General features: G+C 26.8%; 1 protein-coding gene across 1 annotated transcript in view; it reads left to right on the top strand.

Annotated features, from left to right (window-relative positions):
• The window catches only part of Eip75B (Ecdysone-induced protein 75B), a 434,795-nt gene that overhangs the window by 378,500 nt on the left and 35,974 nt on the right, over positions 1 to 20,321 (top strand). The window contains exon 2 of the mRNA XM_075364992.1: positions 12,289 to 12,377. Coding sequence (XP_075221107.1) covers positions 12,289 to 12,377 — 89 coding nt within the window. The remainder of the gene's footprint in view (positions 1 to 12,288; positions 12,378 to 20,321) is intronic.

The raw sequence follows: 20,321 nt of genomic DNA, 5'->3' as shown, positions 1-20,321 counted from the left end.
CGTAGAATGTTATTTTTTAATTTTCTGGTGACCCCCTCCTTAGTAGTCCCCACCCGGAGATCCGAACGAGGGACTAGTTTACCTCCGGAATATTTTACCAAGGAAGGCGCCTCCATCATTGCTATATGAAAATGCAGAGAGCCACATTTTCTTGGAAAAAATCAGCTGTAGTTTTCCATTGCTTTCAGCTGCGCAGTACTCAGAGGACTGAGTGCTGTTGATATGGCCGTTTAAGTCGTCCTGACTCATGCCCCTAACAACTACTGAAAGAGCTGCTACCCTCTTTCAGGAATCATTCCTTAGTCTGGCTCTCAACAGATACCTCTCCGATATGGTTGCACCTTCGGTCCAGCTACTCTGTATCACTGAGTACTCAAGCCCCCTCACCAACAGCAAGGTGGTCTCATGATTCATAGAGGAGGACACTATACGTAATAATATGCAATATATACACGGTCTTTTCTCTAAAAACCTAAGAGATCAAAAAATTGTTTGTTGAAAATATCTTTTTGACTTTTCATTTATTTGAAATTAATTAACATTGTATAATTTAAAATTAAGAGAATACAAAGATTTATAATTTATTAAAAAAAAAGAAGTTTTATATTTATTATTGTTGTTAAACGTAAACACTATTTTTACATCTTACATGTAACTTTTAACATCGAAGTTAATTTTGTTATATTGTTTTTTTTTATTGTAGTACAATATAACTTTTTATTTATTTAAGCCGAAACATCTAATGTTAATTGCAATTTAATAAAATTTATTTACTTTAAAGAAAAATAACTTTTAACAATTTTTTTCCCTTTGATAAGAACCCATTGAAGTAATTTGCATGCATTATTTAACTATCAGTTGTTTATTTTTTTTAAATAAAAAAATAAATTTCTTAATTATTATTATTTATAAATAAATATTTGGTATATATATATTTTTTTTCTTTCTTTTTTTTTAATTGGTTAGTAATGTTACAAGGTCAATAGAAGTGAATAAACTTGCGATTTTTTTTCCGTTCTTTTTTTTATTCTAAACTTATAATAAAACACTTTGTTGCATCAGTTTTTTTTCCATTAGTAATATTTTCGTAATTTTTATTATTTATTTACAGCGTTTTTTTCTGCGTGTTAGAACAGATTACAGTTAATTTTGTTTTTTTCACGAGGTCTGTATTAGAATTTTAAAATCCAATGTCATTATTTTTATCAATAATACATGATACATTTAACATTTATGTTATCTTCATTTCTGTTGACATTATTTCTTTATCTGTTATTAATTTAATATAATTAACAATACTGTTAATTATAACCGGCTGATATTTAGCTTTATTTAGATTTGAACTCGGTTCTTTTATTTATAATAAAATCGATTGAAACCGGAAGTATTTGCACGATATAATCAACATAATCTTTACTGTAACAAGGACGGTTGATAATAGTAATATTGTTTTAACATAAATTTATTTAATTCTTTCTATTGCTAGTTATAAACAAATTGACGACTTCTGAGATACAACTTATTCCCAAAACATGTGACAACTATTTTAAATAGTTGCATTACTCTCAAATATGTATAGTTTTATTCAACATAGTTTTGAGACATTACAAAAATTCTGTTATATTTTAAAAAGCTATAATTTATTCTTACGTCTCTCTCTCTCTCTCTCTCTTACTATGTGTTTGTATGAGTGTGTGTGTGCGTGTGTGTGTGTGTTTAATGTTATAGAAAATTACATTACATTGACCAAAACGTTGTTATCTGACACTATTTAGAAATAATCAACTTCTTTTTTAAAAATAACTATTTATTAAGTTTCTATATATATATATATAATTCTTAAAACCTATTCTAAAGCTATTTCTTATCTCTCTCACAATAAAATGCACTTCTCTCTTTGACGCATACATACTTACATAAAAACGTAGGTGTTTGTTATCCTACATACATTACATGCGCGCGCGCACACACACACACACACACACATATATATATATATATATATATATATATATATATATTATTAAAACTCAAGGTTGAACGGGGGTCACACATTCACATACATAAATATATGTATATATATATATATATACACACACACACACACACACACACACACACACACATGAGTATGTAATAGCCCTTCATAGTTTAAAAAGGTAAAAGGTCTGGTTATATGTTCTGTTTTGTTGAGTTATAATAATGTAAACTTGTGATGGTATACACTCTGTTAATTGTTATAAATTGACATTTTCAGGGCAGTTATGGGTCAAGCCAATGACCTGTTAGGGTCATCGAACTAACTTTTTTTAAGTTTATTTATATATGTATGTTATTAATTTCTTTGTATTCAAATTTTTCTTTGAAGGATATCTCAATATATTATGTGTATGTGTTTATCTATATAAACGGTTTGATGTATATTTATTTAATTAAATCGGTATTTGAATTTTAAAACGATCTTTCTTTATTATTAAGCAGTTTTTTCTTCTTTTTTTTTTTCATATTTAGTTACTCATAATCAGTGCGTTCACCCAGCTCGATATGCCATCATATATAGGTTCATTTAACACTTTAATAGTTACATATTGTTAATAATTTCTTCTATTATTATTATTATTTTAACAATTTGTTAGGTATTACGAATTATATATCTATCTATTAATAGTTCACAACAATTTGCAAATCAAATATTACAAATACGCTATCAACATTTCAAGGATATCTATTGTATTTGTTATATTGTCATCATTTATTACTATTTACACTACTTAGTCAACATAAAAGTTCATATACCATAATAAAATGTATATAAATTCATATTTGCTATATCAATCTATGAAAAATAGCTGGCAACTAACATTACTATTGAACTTTCCTAGTATTTGTGTAAAACTTAAAAATCTAATCTTCCTTGATTGATAAAATTAAAATAATATTTACATGTATAACATTATTTATTTATTTTTTCTTTGATAATAAAATATTAATAATAAAAGTATTCTATATTTATTTATTAAACCAGTTGTAAAATTATCAGAAATTCAATACTATTTATCCTAAGTTGCTCTATAGTAACGGGTTATAGAACAAACTTCATTTTGGAATACATATAAAAAAATATTAATAATGTATCTAAATTTTTTTTAACCTTTGCAAAAAAACCCTGAAAATATTTCTTATTTAATTACATCTCAATGTTATAGATGGTCGCGTACTTACCTACTACACCGAAGGACCCGGTTTCGGTTCTCAGTTATGTTTATAACAAATCGACCGTAATGTTTAGGTTAATATATGTTCTTTGTAAATATTATAAACAATTTTTATTATTTAATTAAATATTAACCAATAATATATTATTAATATCATGAAGTTATTAAATCTAATTAAGAGTAAATACTTTTATCTGAACAGAATACAAGTCTCTTAAACATTTTGAAATCTAACACATTATTACAATATATATATATATATATAAAATGTTTAAGATGCTATTCTTATCTTATTTTATTTATTATTTTTCTTGAATGACTTTTTTCACGGGGTTTTTTTCCATTAAAAACTTTTTTTCAGTTCTCCTAAATTAAATTTCGATTTTTCTTTTAATTCGGATCCAAATTTTTAAATCTTTGTAAGGTTTATAGGTTTAAAACAAGCTTAAAAAAACCGGCAGATTTTTTTTAAAGATTTTTAACTTATTCAATTAGTATTTAGTTTGGAGAATTAAAATAATAAAATTTCAATCCTGTTTTTGTTTAGGGCCCTTCTTTATTTATTAAAATTTATTTTAAATCAATTTTTTAAAATTATTTTTATAATTTATAACGTAATAAAAGTAAATATAGAGACTAAAAATTTGGTCAACTGTCATTTAAAAATAAATAAAATAACGTAGAAAAGTAAAGGATGAAAAATATTCTATTAAAGTTTATTTTCAGTTTCATTGAAAGAACAGTATAGAATATTTTTACATCAATGAAATATAAAATTAAAAAAAAGAGCTGTAAGGTTTATTCTTAAAAATATTTTTTTTTGACCTCGATTTTTATGCACTATATATGTAGATAATAATGCAGCTGTGTGTGTATCTATATATATATTGATTATATATATATATATTGTTTTTATCAACAAACTTATTTATCTCACGTATGAGTATTAGCATCCCTTGTGAAGTCATTGCACACGCTGTATGGTTACTTGCGTTTCCCGTCGCGGTCAGGGGATATTTGCCAGATCAGAGCTCTCTTCGGTCGCCCTTCCCGTCTAGCCAGGGGGCTCTCCCTTGACCCTCCTCAATTCATTAAAATCGTGCTGATAAAAATAATAGTGATAAATAAAAGTTAAAGCCTGTTCAATTTATAAAAAATACCAGTGCATTGTAATTTCTTTAGAGCAACATTTTGGTCAGTACAGGACCCGAAACTTTGAGTTATCTGAAGAATGCGGGATTCAAAATAGTATGTCTCCATTTTAAAAATATTATAGCTATTCTATTTAAAGCTGGTTTATCTGTCCTTCGTACGGATAAAATTGTATTTTTCCCAGTTCTTAGCGTTAACCGACAAATACCTATAGGAAGTGACCGTACATAGTTTATAATTTTTTTATTTAATGTTCTTTAGTCAAGGAACCGGGGGCGGTTGCAGCTAATCGTGTCGACACTTATAGTAACAGAGGCAGTGGTTGTGTTGGTTAAGCCGCCACACCCCTTAAAAAATAGAAATTCATAAAACCCAAAAATGGTTTTTAAATATTTATCTGAAGAGTATTTTCAAGTCCAAATCGAGTTAATATTAGTATAGTATACACTAGAGTATACTAGATAGTCTGTATCATTACTGTTGTCAGAAACGGGAAAAATTTGCTATCATTGTTCAACATTTTTTTACCTCTTCACATCTGTCAAGGACGAATTTAAAAATATATAGCAATTGGTTTTTAGATATTTACATGGAAATTACACACACCTGAAATCAAGTTTATATCCTCATTTGTTTCCGAGAAATTCAAATAAATAACCGGGTCTCAAAAAACATTTCAAAATCCATTTTAACCCTTTAAACTCGGAATTTCAAAAAAATCTAGACATTAATTTTTAGATATTCCCATGAAGATTATACACACCAAGTCAAGTTAATTTCTTCATCTGTTACCGAGAAATTAAAAAATAGTACATTTCATTGTTACTTCATTCTAACCCTTTAAACTCGGCATTTCAAAAAATCCTTTCTTACTGTGCGCTTCCACCGTAAGAATAACATGTATACAAATTTTCATCACTTAATCATCAGTAGTTTATGCGCTGCGCATAAAACTACTGGTTGGTTGACGAATCAGTCAGTCAGGACATGCTGCTATATAAGTACGAGAAGATATAATATTTATTAAAAATAAAGTAATAAAATTTACTCTGAAAGGTAATAAAAGTAAAACGGCGGCGCTTTGAACCTTTTGAAATTCTCTTTTTTCATATAACAGTTTTTACCCTCTTTTAGTTACAAAACTCTACACACAAATATAATAATACAGAACATGTCCTTACCAGTTTTATATAACTATTTTTATATCGAAAGGAAAAGTGTAAATGTTTTGTTATAATATTTAAGGGTATTTTTACAACGAAATAGGGGTAGATTTTTATTATGTACAGGGATGTAATAATAAAAATGTTTGTTGTAATATTGTTTGCATTTTGCCCTTGTTGTGTCATTAGCCTTTGCCTTATATTGTGTTTGGTTTATTTTTAAATACATATATTTTATATACTACCTACCACTGGTAGACGACAGTCTACCGGTCGAAAGGAAAAGTTCTACTTTTGGAAGGCTCTCTAAAACGCCTTGCATCTTTATAACATTTCTTTTCCATCTTGTTTTACCGCTTTTCCTATGTTGATGAAAACTTATTTGCGTTCGTACAATATTTATTTACTAAAATTTTTTTGTTAACTTTCCCTTTTATTTGTTCTTGTTTTTACATTGTCAGTGGTTTTTTTTTATTACCGGAAAGGCTCACTCAAAAAAATGCTACAATATTATTATTTTTTTATTATATTATTTATATTATATTATATAATACTAAATTTATATATTTCATATAAGAGAAATAATACTAACTTCATTCATATTGATGTAGTTTATATAAAGTTACTAATTTTTATGTCGGATCTATAAGCAAAATGGTTGTAGGCAATGTTACATTAGATATCACTACAACTCTCAAAAATTTTACATGCATTCACTTGTCAAATTTATTAGCAAAATTAAAGAATCATTCAGTTCTATTAGCTATATCATAGGACCGATTTTACAGTAAACATTATTACTATCAGTGAAAGCAAAATGGATTGTAATTTTTATATCTTAGATTTTTAAATTCTTAATAGAAGAAAGACAAGGTAAATTAATAGCTACTTAAAATCCAGCCAGTAAAGAATTTTGTACATCAATTTATTTAGCTGTATATTTAAAGAAATAATTAAAATTATATATATATACTATTGAATTTAATAAAAAAAAAAGATTACAATGTAATTGACAAACTTTTTTTACCCTAAACTTTTGAATAAATTTTATTCCGTATAATTACAATTTTGTAGTTCTTTTAATACTTTATAGCTGAATTACTAAGACTATTATTAACGTTATAAATTTTTTTCAATAGTAATTTTATATTTTACTAAGAATTAAGAGTTTTGGTTTTACAAAATATTGTAGACAGTCAATATTCTGATAGGGAGATCACCTCTCTTTCCTATCAGATTACATCAAGGTTACCCATTTTCTTATAATCTCAGTACGGGTTAGTCCTGCACATGCAAATCCGAAAATAAAAGGGGGGAAACCGAAAAAGGAATACATGAATAGCAGAAAGAACGACTGTACACAGTATTCATGTAGAAAACTTAGCACTAGATCTATAACCGCATCCAGAAAATAACATCAAGTTCTCATAAGTTAGCAGCTGTTCGTTCCACCCACAAACCCTCAGGAAGTTTTGCCTAAGATGGGAGTATCCACCGGAAATTAAAAGCCATCAAGGAAAAGTAAAGGATTTGTAAAAGAATAACCTCCTCCATCCCTCCTCAAAAGTTCTGAAGAATTTAAATTTATATATCATAAACTAGCAATATACATTATTATAAATATGAAATTCTAATAAAAATATTGTTTAAAATAATAAATTATTAGTTAAAAAAAATAATAAGTAAAGGATTATAATTAAGTTATATAGAAAATAAAACGCGTTCCAAAATTGAGGTTGAATTCTTTTATAAATAAGAAATCTTGATAGAAAAAATCTCTGCTGAATAAATTTTTTAGTTTTTTTTTTTACTTTTAGATTTAAAACTATTCTATGGAATTCTGACAATGTTGTGTTAGAAGTTGACGATCATTAAAATTAATCATCTTGTATCTGGATTTAAATCGATTACTTTTTAATATGTAAAATCCATTCAAGTCATGCTTTGTTTTTTCTTACTTTAAATTATTAGTATGTATCTATAATTTTAATAATTCCTTCTCTTTCCCTTCCTCCTTTTCCCCCCTATTTCTCTCGGTTACAAAGATATAGTTTACGGATATATATATATATTTGTTTTTATAAATATAGAAAATATTTTATAAATGTATGGAATTTATATTTTAAATAACCGGTAATGAGTTCATTACTATTAATCTGGATTCATCCACTACGTTCGGACATTATACGTAGATATATTCAAAACTTGTTTCTCTTGTCGATTTGTATTAGAAATAAAAGATTTATGTATACGGGCTTGTGTTCGCCGATGCGGTGTATCCGACAACTTTTAACTACTCGGGCGAGTGCGTTTAATGTTGCACTAGCTTTGCTCCTTGCCGTTTATGTTATAGGTTGGTTCGGTTTGAACGTTGTACTCGTTGTTAGGGTGAACATCCTCATGTGTCAGTTCAACGACCGTTTTGATAACAGTAACCTTGATACAGCTCTGTATGTTCACATTCCCCTCTTATCATATTTTTCCATTCTTTTTTATCTCTTTCTCTCTCGCTCTCCCACCCCTTTTTTAACACGTTCCCCCGCCATTTATCTTAGGTTTTTTGTTGTATCTTACATTCATAGTTATAAACAAGTAATTTAATGAGAATCTTGGCTTTTTTTAGTCGTTTTTTTTGGATAGAAGTAGATTTCTGTAATAGTTATATATTATGAACAACTCATATTTTACTCACGCGCTCACACAAACAACACACATATTTTCTTTAATATTTTGTAAACAAATTTTATAATATATCTATTTTTCTTATCGTTAAAATGCATATCATTTTTTAAAAATATATTTATATACTATTTGTATATTATAATGAAGTAATCATTTATTTTGTTTTCTTCTTTATCTATTATTATTATTTTTATATTTTATCTGTTTACCTGTAAGGTATAAAGTTTATGTCGTCTTACGTATGTAAAATTGCATCGCCTTATGTATTTATATATATTTATATTTAAAAACCTTTTGGTTTTTACCTACTGAAAATTTTCCAATTAGGACTATATTTACTAAATAAACGATCTTTTACCGCAATCGACAAGGCAGAAAGATTAAAAAAAGTTCCTTCCTACTTAAAAAACATTTTTATATTACTTATAAGATAAGTATTATTTATATTTTATGTATAAAAAAAGAGAGAATTATAAAATAACGCGAACTAAATATACGGTTTAAAAAAAAATTATTGCTTGCGTTTAATAAAATACCATTCGATGGCTTTTAATTTCCAGTGAAATATCTGACTACTCAAAAAAAAAGAATCAAAATTTACCTCTCGAATGATATAGTAAAAAAAGTATTAATAATGGAATAGAGTTGCTGTGTTTATCCGATAAACACTTTAATCTCTAAAATTTGAGCTATTCGTACTGCTACTTCATACAAAGTAAAGTTCTATGACATTTTCTTTGACAAGCATCTCCAAATATAACGGAAATAGTATTTCTAAAGGTCCAAACAAGATATAGAAAGTAAATTCGTTTAGGATGGATATATAAAGGAATTACGAAATGAAATGATCAACCTGTTGTAAATAATATTGGTAATCCATTATAACTTGAATTCTTTAAAATATTGGCGGTATTTTATCCACGTTAAAAAAATACATTAATTGTTATATATAATTTTAGCTTCTCCATAACTCCAATTTACCTTGTAATAAATAGTTTTTTTATTTAGTTCGTCTGTACATTTCTAAAAGCTACTTTACTGTACGCCCAAACAGGTATTCTTAAGGAATATATACATGTATCTCGTAAATATTGTAATACATTTAAATAACTGATTTATGTAAAACTTTCACTTTAATAATATCGATGTAAAAGTTAATGAAATTAATAAAGAAAAAGAACATTTAATCAATTTTTTGATATAAAACTTCTTTTAAACATTTAAAATAATTGTTTTGGGAGATAACCTATCGTTGTATCTTTCATTTACATATTTTAACGTTTTTTAAGGATTCCTGAACATTTTGTCATGTTAAGTTGGTTTTTTGGATATAGCAAGAACCAGTTTAGTAGGAATGACCTTTGATAAAATCATCACCGATTACTTTAGTAAAGTTAATAAAATTATTTATTGGTTACAAAAAAAAAATATGTATGTTATTTCATTCAGCGCATATTTAATTTTTTCGGAAACTTTATATTATTAAAGTAAAATTCGTAATATTTTTTTTAATAATTGATGAACTTATTTTTTTTAAAAGTTATATATATCTAACAACATTACTCTTTTTTGTCTTTATTTTGTAATAAACAAAGGAAAATTTCACTTGTTTACTATTATTGTTACTGTAATGTAAAAACAGGTTAAATCTAAGTTAAGTGTATTGAACTGACGTTTACTAGAATATAATTTAATAAACAGACATACAGTTTAAATTGTGTTATTTTAATTTCTGGTTTACATAATGACAATGACCTATGTTCCTACGTCCTTTTCTTCAACGGTGTTTTTGTTTTATTATATATTTTTTATATTGTGGTTATTTATCTCACACACACACACATATATGTATATGGGGGTGTGTGTGATAAATAATAAGCAATATATTTATGCCTGTTTATCAAAAATACTATTATTGCCTATTAATAATATTTAATTAAAATTTAATGTAGGTCTACATGTATATATATATATATATATATATATATACATATACACCATACAGTAATATATCACTTTATATAAGACATTGAGACTGTATCGCTTTATCGTTATTGCCTAATCATTATTTATCTTATTTTATTTATTTTTTTTTTGCACTTCAATTGATACCCGTAAATCATTGCTAATTATCATTTCGTTTATCTATCTTAAATTATTGTTTGGTTTAGGTTTGATTAAAATATGCTTTCATAACTTTTACAGTTCAGTTTTTAAAATTTTAAATTTATTTAATTAAAAAAAAGTTGAAATTTGAAGAAAAAAAGATAGTCGAATCAAACACATTTTTAAAGGAATTCATTTCAGCCTTTAAAAAATTCTAAAATATACGTTTATTTAATTTATTTATTAATATAGACCAGGTGAAGCTCGGTTAAAAATCCTAAATATGTAAAATGTAGTAATATAAAAAATTCAAGATATTGCTGTTAAAAAAGTATAATTTTCGTATTATCAAAAGAAAAAAATACATGTATAATAATTAAAAAAAAAATCAGGAAGAAATAATTTTATACGATACGATCTATAAAACTTTCTGAAAACGGTCCGCATTTAAAATATCTACGGTATTTTTTTTTATTTTCATTTTAAATTGATAAATATTATCGACTATTATTTTCTTTCATCTATTTGTTTATATTTATTTAAATTAATAAATAAATAAATGGTTGTTAAAATTTGGAGGTATGTTTGAAACGGGTGTAGTATACATTAAGCGAGAGGTTTAGATTTCGGTGGGAGAAACGTTCAAAATAACTTTTACTGCTATGTAGAGGGAGTGTTGTCAGGCGAGCGGGCGTTGAGTGCATGTGTTTGTGTGTGCGAGTGCGAGAGCATGGTGCGAGTGGAATGGAGTGCGAGAGAGTGAGTGAACGATAGAAAAAGAGGAAGAATGTCCTTGACCGCTCGATGTCTGGGTAAATCGTTCAAGGGCATTGAACCTCCTCGACGAGTCGAGTGTACTGAGCATGCGCCGTATGACGACCAATAGAATCGAAGCGGCTGTATTCTGATTGGTTTAAACGGTCTGTGACCTTCTGATTTGAAATGAAAAAACTGGTGGCGGGCGTAATGCTAAAATATATTCTATATCCCCTCTACTTATTCCCCCACCGTTAACTCACTGGTACTAACCTAAACCAATAAGGGCGAGAATCGCACGGCAGTCCGTACAGGTGTGGACGGCCGTGAAACCGTATTGTATCATTGAACTTGACGTAAGTTCAGTCGTTAGCTGAACTTTCACTCTTAGATTCGACTTCCACTTGTTCGGGTGTTGTGTTTCCATACATCGGGCCCCAGGATGATCCCCCAGTCGTCCTCGTTCGGTCTTCAATACCACGGGGAAGATGATTGTCATATTATCAGTGAAACTGTCACTCCTCAGCGCGAACCAGAACTGAAAATAGGTGTGTGTTGTGTTTTTGTGGTTAAAAAAAATTGTTTTTAAAGTGGTTGTGTTTAGTCAAAGTCGCTGTAATTAAATTTTTTTTGTATTGCAAGTTTACCAAGTCGATTACGGTGTATAAAATTTAAAAGTGTTATTCCTATTGAAAATAAAGTGGCTGTAGTGCTGATAATGCCGGATTTATTTATTTAAAATTTTTATCGTATAATTTTACCGTGTCAGTTTGATATAGTTAAAATTTTAAAGATAACTTCTTATAAATCGTTTATTCACATATTTACGTAATTAATTTTATTATCGTTTTATTCGGGAAATTAAGATATATTTCGTAAGTAAGAAGATGAATTTCCCTTTTTTCCATAAGTAACAAACATATAACGTAGATGTATATCGGGTAGAGTAAATTTTGAACATGTCATTTAGGTTTTCCAAGCTCTTTTTCCTTCATTAATTTTTCATAAGTTTAAGCCGTTATTTTCTTTACTATCTGCCAGATTAACTTTTCCCTTTTTTATGGTTATACAATACTATTAAATATTTATATTTAGTTTATAAAATAAAAAAAACATATGTTTTAGTATTTAAAATAGTTTTAAAAAATTTATAAAAATAAAAATGATATTGTGGAAAAAATTCTGAGGTATTTTTTTTAAATGGTGTGTTGCAGAATTTGATGGTACAACGGTACTTTGCAGAGTTTGTGGTGACAAAGCCTCTGGGTTTCATTATGGTGTACATTCTTGTGAGGGCTGCAAGGTAAGTTTTATTATATATTAATTTTTAATCAGTTTATTTCAAAGTTTATAATATTATTTAACTATTGAAAATAATAGTTTTACTTTTTTTAAAATCATACCTCTTATATTAATTTTTTGATCGGATATTCAAAATCCGTAGTTCATTATAAATAAATATACAGTGTTATTTAAATGTTGCTCATTTAAAATAATTTTTATTTCAGTACAGTAATTTAATTTAATTTTGTAAATATTATAACTGTTTATCAAATTATTCATTAAATTTTTTTAAGTTAAAAATCTTTCTGATAAGTAATATAAATTATATCTTATTAAATGTTTATTATTTTCCATTTTATTTAATTGTAATTATTTTATTTAAAACATAATCTTTGTTTTAATTAAACTGTCATCAATAAAATTACTGATTAAGGTAATATTTCCGACAATGTTTTTAAAAGTATAATAATTTTATAGAATAACTCTTATGATATTCATGTTAATTTAGTAAATTAATTTTTATTAAAGGTTGTATGTATCGTTATGCTTATTGATATTTTATATATTTAAGTTTATACAATTTATATTACTACTGCAATTTTTTTTAAAATACGTTCAGATTATTGACATTGCATTTAAATTCATTAAATGTTTGAAGTTTTTAAAATTTTTCCTGGTTTTTTTTTTAATTATTTTTTCTAGCATTTTATTTTTCATAAAAAACTAGTTTTGTTGAATGATGGGATTTTTCTGAAAAACTATTTTTTTCTAAAATGATGCGTTTCTTTACAATCAATTTTTAAAAATGTGTTTTTGTATGCGACATCAATTTATATATAGATTTTACGTAAGTATAAAATTATTTAAAGATTTCATGTGAGATAACCATTACAATATGTAATATATTATGTGAGGTCAGTAAGCGCTATCACCGGTTCTTTCTCTTTACTTTCTTCTTACAGTTGACGTCACTGGAGAAAGGTGAAAGTCCCCCTCCTTTCACCACCTCTTCCATGTCCAGATCGCTTTCTTTCTTCCATGTTGTTTTCTTTCTCCAGTCCGGCCGACCGACCGAGCCGCACGCTAACTTGCATAACTTCCCGCTTTCAGATCGACCGGTCGTTTCACAATCTCCTTTCTTTCTTACCTTCATTACCTCACTGGCATCTCTTTCTTTAATATTTATTTCTCTTTTTAATCTATCTTTCTTCTCATCATTCTTGTTGTCTTGTTTTCTTTCATACCATCTCGCTCTTGTAACTATTTGCTGTTCTTATCATCATCCGTTACGTGTTACCCTACTTCTTAGCTAACCCAGACTGCACTAATTTATTTTTTGTCTTCCATTTTATTGCTATTTTCACGTATATACTTTATTCTATATTATACGCTGTATAATTTTTGTTTTGTTTATATTAATAACTTTATTTCTTGTTATATTTAGATAAATTGATTTATAATATTAAATAAAATGCTTTTATGATTTGTATATATATATATATATATATATATATATATATATATATAACACTGATTTAAAAATAACAACATGATTGTTTAAAAATTGAGTTTTTTGTTAAATCAACAAGAATTTTGTTACATATATAAAAAAATTACGTTATTTTTTAACTACGATGTTTTTTTTTTGACATAAAAAAGAAAAGCTTATCGATTTTAAATGTTTTATTACCACCTTTATTATTTTTCGAAGTTTTTAAAAATGTAAAAAGTTTGTTTACATTTACATTACTTATTTTTTTTATGAAATAGAATAAAAAAATTTAATGTGAAAAATAATTAATTGTAATATTTTTTTAACATTATATTAGCTATTAATATTATTTAGTTTGACGTAATCTAAACTAGCAGGTTTTGAATATAATATATATATATATTTATATGACTAATACATATAAATTACATTCTTATGTACTAATAACTTAACACAAGTGGCGTTGAAGAGGAGTAGAACGCCTTTGTTCGAAATTGGAATTGTCGGGTTGAAGGCCGAGAAGTCAGGCCAGTGTACTTCTCAAGGTCGTTGAAATTGCTGGTCCCGGCCCATAACGAAACCACTGTGCGCCACCCCTTTTATATAAGTATGTATGTTGTATTTATAAAGAGCCCGCTCTATCCCTACCTATTGAACATGCTTGAAAACAACTCTACTACCGAAACATGCTCCTCCAACCCTCCCCTCTGATTACTTTGTTGTGCCTTGTTTGGTTGTTTTGCTTTTGCAGCTTTACCAATCTTTTAGTGCTCGAATATGTTCCTTTCCAAACATTGTTTTTTTCTTTTTAAAACCCTTTTCTCTGTCAACGTTTTAAAGTTCATTTTAACCTTTAATAATGTATCATTTTCTTTTGAATATTAGATTTTTTTACGTTTTAGTCTTTCCTAAAATAATTTTCAAATTATGTAATTCGATCTTTTTTTAATAAAAATTACCAAAAAAGTACTATTACGTAATCTTTTTTCATTTCTCATAAATAATAAGCATAATATTTTCAATGTGATGTGTGTGTTTTATAGAGTATTATATGAGTATACATACATTGACAACATTCATTGATAATAAAGTGTCATTACCTAATCTCTACAGTTTTATTCTATCCTACTGAACTGAAATGTTGTTGACTTGTTGGGGCTTCATTTAGGAATTAAATTTTTTTCCAATTATCACATATCATTATATATATATATGTATACGCAGTATTAAAAATAAATTATTATTTGATGATATCCATATATGAATACTGAACACGTGTACATTTTTATAATATAAAGTTCATTTACCATGACTTTGTTAATTTTTTTAGCTTATTATTAATATTTTTTTTTTTTAATAGTGATAACGTTACTTTAATTATTAATTAATTTAACTAATTAAAATTAATTAATAAGGTTGTGAATAAAAATTGTCACTGGCTTTTTTTTAATCAAGCTATTTTTCTTTTAGTATGCTGTTTTGTTATATATATATCCGTAAATACAAACAGGTTAGATTTTTAAAATAACTTTTATATATTAAATCTAAGTATTCATGAAGTTCAACAAATACTTAATAAGTTGCCTGTCCTTGAAAGATAGTTTTAAATCCTTTTTGTGATTTATCATAGACAAAGTTGTCGACTCATTAAGTTAATAATAATTTACACGTATATATATTATATCGTAATAAAATTTTATATGCAACAGAAGTAATTATTGTTGATACAAACGATTTAGGGGTTTGGATAAAATTTACACAAAATGGTTTATTCACCTGGGAAAACCATAGCAACAGGGCAAGAACCCGGTTCGGGGGAAACAATGCTGTGTGCATGTATTTTACGTTAGTATGCGTATGTTTGTGTATATGTATTAGTGCTGTTTTAAAGCGTAGATGTAACAAGGGCAACTCATGTCAATGACGTTTATACCAGTGCTCTCTACGGCGCAGTTGGTGAACTAAACCAGCTAGCTAGCTGCTAACCGGGTACGTTGACCTGTCGCTATACAGCCATCGGCTTTATCTACACCTCTCTCACTCACTCGTTCTTTTTCTCTCTCTCTCTTTTATTCCCCTTAAATCTATTCTATTATCTCCCCTTACTAGATCATCATTACTCCCACTAAAGTTTCTAATCTGAATTTTTAATCGATATTTATTTATTTTTAATTTTACTCGAATAATAAAAAAATAATTGTTAAGCTTAATATCTTATAAACAAATAACTTTTCTTCTTGTATTTTACGGGATATAAGAGCGTAAGTATCACTGATGAAGTGTAGTAGATCAAGATTCCTTCCTAACACCTTGTGAAAACTGCAAACGAAATATTCTTAATTTTATTTTTATAGCAAATTATGTAGCTTTAAATTTGGGGAAGTAAAGTTATACATACATACTGTATTTACATACAGTGTGTACTGTATATACATACATACTCTTAACAAAAACAATCAAGATCTGTTTTCATTGATTTTGTAGCGGCTTTAATAAAATTACTCTTCTATTTATCCAGAAATTTATTGTATTAGTGTTAGTGAGTTACTGTACAAGAAATGATTGGTGAACCTTTGTTTGTTAATAATTTTTTTCTCCAGGTTTTTTGCTAAAAAATTAAGAACTTTTTTAAAATAATTTTTCTTCTTAATAATATTATTTTTTCTTCTTAGATTACTATTACGAAGTAAACGTTAATTTTCCAACGGCTTTTTTTTAAGAAATATGTTTTCACACATTTCCTCCTTCTATATGACTGATTCGTACAATTCATAGGTCAAACGTCAATCTTTTTTCCCAATATATTTATTTTTCTTCATAACGTCAACTATTAAATAGCTTTATCAATATTATTAAATTACTTGAGCTTTAAAAATATCTAATATGATATAAAGTATAAAACTTTACGTATTTTTGTTTATATTTTGTTATAACTAGATAAATATAACTATTAACATATGAAAATCAAATTTTCATAATCATATACGTATTTTCAATACGGTTTAATAGGTGTAAAGAATTATTTACATCTTTATACAGAATTGTCTTCATGCCCACCATTTATCAAAAGTATGATTTTTTTACTTTTTTGTGCCGTATTCAATACATTATGAAGAGTATTACACTCTCTCCTATCGGTCGCACTATTTTTCTTAAATAAAAGCACAAAAAATACATCCTTTTCAATTCTACTGGTTTTTTACTTCCTTGTACGAAGTTAAAGGTAGTATTGTGATCGCGAAAAATTTTGGTTTTCATATTTCAACGGAAATATCCATTTTGACCATCCCTGAATCCATTTTGACTAGTTTCGGCGTGAGGTCTGTACATGCGTGCGTATGTATGTCGCATAACTCAAAAACGATCTGCAGTAGGATGTTGAAATTTTGGATTTAGGACTGTTGTAACATCTAGTTGTGCACCTCCCCTTTTCCAGTCGACTGGACCAAAAGTGTCCAGAAAACCCCAAAATCCAATTTTTTGGATTTTGGACTTAACTGCAGTAATAAGTCCTCATTGAGAGATTTGTACCGATGTATCATAAGTGGTACTTATTTTCATCGATTCCAGAGTAATAGTCAAATAAGATATTAATTAATGAAATATTTGGATCTTACTAGGGGAAGGCACATCGGTTCAAATCCGACATCATCTCCTTTATTTTTAACTTTTTTTTTTAAATTTAAATATATATTGATTTATTAATAATTATTAACCTCTGATTGTAAAAAGGTTTTACAATAAATAATAATTCAGTAATAACAGAAAATATCAGAATTTATTAATGAAATAACATTTTAAGTACTTTTCATTTTAAAAATATGTGTAAATGTAATTTTAATAGGCGTACAAGGAAGTTATCTGGTTCAGATTTTTTTTAATGTTGACAGACATTTCTGAAAGATAATTTTATATGAAAAAATATATTTCTGAGTTTCTTTGTATATAGATTATTACTTTATTTTTATAAAATATATTAAACGTATAATTTTTAGAGGTTAAAATGTACAATTAGATTTTAATAGTTTTAAATTCATAAAACGTAAGCAGTTTTAAAATAAATACATATTTATATATATAATAAAGTATGAGAGGTGAATTTTTTTTATTAATTTATATTTCTTATTTTCTTGTTTTTTTTTTTGTTTTTTGTCTGATAAAGAAGAGAAGTTGATAAATTGTTAGAAAATCAAATATAGAGGGTTGCAATATTACGAATTAAATTATATTTTAATACAGTTAGAGGATGCTCAAGCAATCTTCACCATTTTACCTTCGTTAAGTCCAAAGTTTAATATAAAAAGGTAGAAAACGTTGTTAAGGTAATTGTTATAGTAGTAATATGGGTATAGTCAACGGATAACTGTTGATATAGTGTGTGGGGGTAAATCTAAAAAGGGGTTGTTTATATATATATATATATATATATATATATATATATATATATATATATAGAGAGAGAGAGAGAGAGAGAGCGAGAGTTGGAATTTTATATAGCTTTGCTTTGAGATAGGGGTGATTGACTTCTTTCCAGGTCAGGAGCATTGCCCTCTGATGACGTCATATTTTTACACCTAATACACCTCTTTCATGAATCATTGTGTTGCGTATTTACAAATGTCAATCCTTATACATGCATTCATTAAAGAAAATAATTATTTACGTATTACTAATAAAAAGTTAATTTTTATTCATTAATACCGACCTAATAAAATTAAATAAGTAAATAGATTTTCAAATATTTCGTATGTCGCTTTTATTTACAATTCTAATGTTGTTTTATTTAAATTATATGGCTATTAGATATTTATATTTTGTTTATTACATAACGTCGGCTCCAATCTAAATATAAATATTAAAATGACTAGGCCTAGGAATCACCGAATAAGCGTATTATAACTAATCATCCCTTAACGTTCAACTCGATTTCTTTTATTAATTTGATTTGGTTTTTTTTAATAAAACGATATTTAATAATAATAATAAATAAAATTACGTGTAGTACTTATGATTTATTTTTCTTAATAAGCGATTGAAAAACGAAAAGGTTTTCCAAAATATTTGATGTTTAAAGTTTTTTGAGTTATTATTATTATTAATAATAATTATCTTAATGTAATTATCTTGCAATTCAAGTGAATCTAGTAATTTTTTCATGATCGTTCATTAAATATTTTAAAAAAAGAAATTGGTATCTGACCCCCAATCGATGTATAGTATTGACCAGGGAATAGTATTTCAAACAATTAATTGTACATTACTTGTTCAAAAATGTTTAAATTACATAATTTTTTTAATCTAACAAATCGCATTCTAGCAGTAGATAATTATTTATAATATAAAAGAACGAATTACCATACACAAATTCCTTTTTTCTTGTTTCAAAAGCGCTTTCGTAGAGATCACTACTTTATCAGAACATAAAAATTATATATGTTACATTTAAAAATGTATCGTCTTTAATTTATATATAAGCGACTGAGGTAGTAGCGTATCTAAATATTTTAATTTTTCCAGATTTATTTTAAATCTAACACGTATAATTTTACATGTTCCGATAAAGTAGAGATTTCTACGAAAGCGCTTAATGTGAAAAAAAGAATAAACATTAAATACAAAATAATTAGTTGATTTCTTTTTTGTTTTTTCTATATATAATAATTTTATTACAGATTAAAAAATTAAATTACGGTAATTACTTAAAACTCAGATTTATTTATTTAAGTTCGATGTCGGTCGATATTTAAAGATACACCTGTTATTTATTAAGGATTATAGTTAAATCACGCTTAAGGGTAATCGTTATATATCATGCAGGGGATCATAAGAATTGTATTAAACAGCCTGTATATTTATATATATATATATATATATATATATATATATATATATATATATATATATATATATGTGTGTGTGTGTGTGTGTGTGTGTTTCTGCGCTGTTGAGGCATGAACGCGGAAGCTGGAGACACAATAAGCCCCGTTAAGATGTCGACACGATTCCTTCAGTCTTTGTCCCGCCAATAAGGTCGAGGTAACGACTAGATATAGGTTGTAAGGTCGCCTTTTATAACAGCCTACAAACTAAACTATACACCGTAGTAGTGCAATCCAGTGCGATCAGTCTGTATTAACGACTGCATAAACTTTTTTTTGAGGTTGCTGTTTTTACTGCAATATAACCTTATATAATTATAAACCACCGTTCTGCCTTTTAAATTAAAGAACTTTTTTATATATATGTATTTTTTAAAATATGTTTTTATTTGTTTAATTAATTTATAAATGGTATGGTTTGACGGCTTCTTTTTTTATAATAAACTGTTCATTTATTAAACTAACCGAATAATAAAAATCAGTTTGAATTAAGATTCTGCGATAAAATTCATAAAGCGTATATATTAACTACTATAAATTTTCGGTTTGTTTGAAGTTACGTCTGTACTCCATTTTATGTTAGCAGGAAGTT

Source organism: Lycorma delicatula, chromosome 4 (genome assembly GCF_047948215.1).
Source record: "Lycorma delicatula isolate Av1 chromosome 4, ASM4794821v1, whole genome shotgun sequence".
Taxonomy (NCBI): domain Eukaryota; kingdom Metazoa; phylum Arthropoda; class Insecta; order Hemiptera; family Fulgoridae; genus Lycorma; species Lycorma delicatula.
This window is presented reverse-complemented; position numbering and strand designations above follow the sequence as displayed.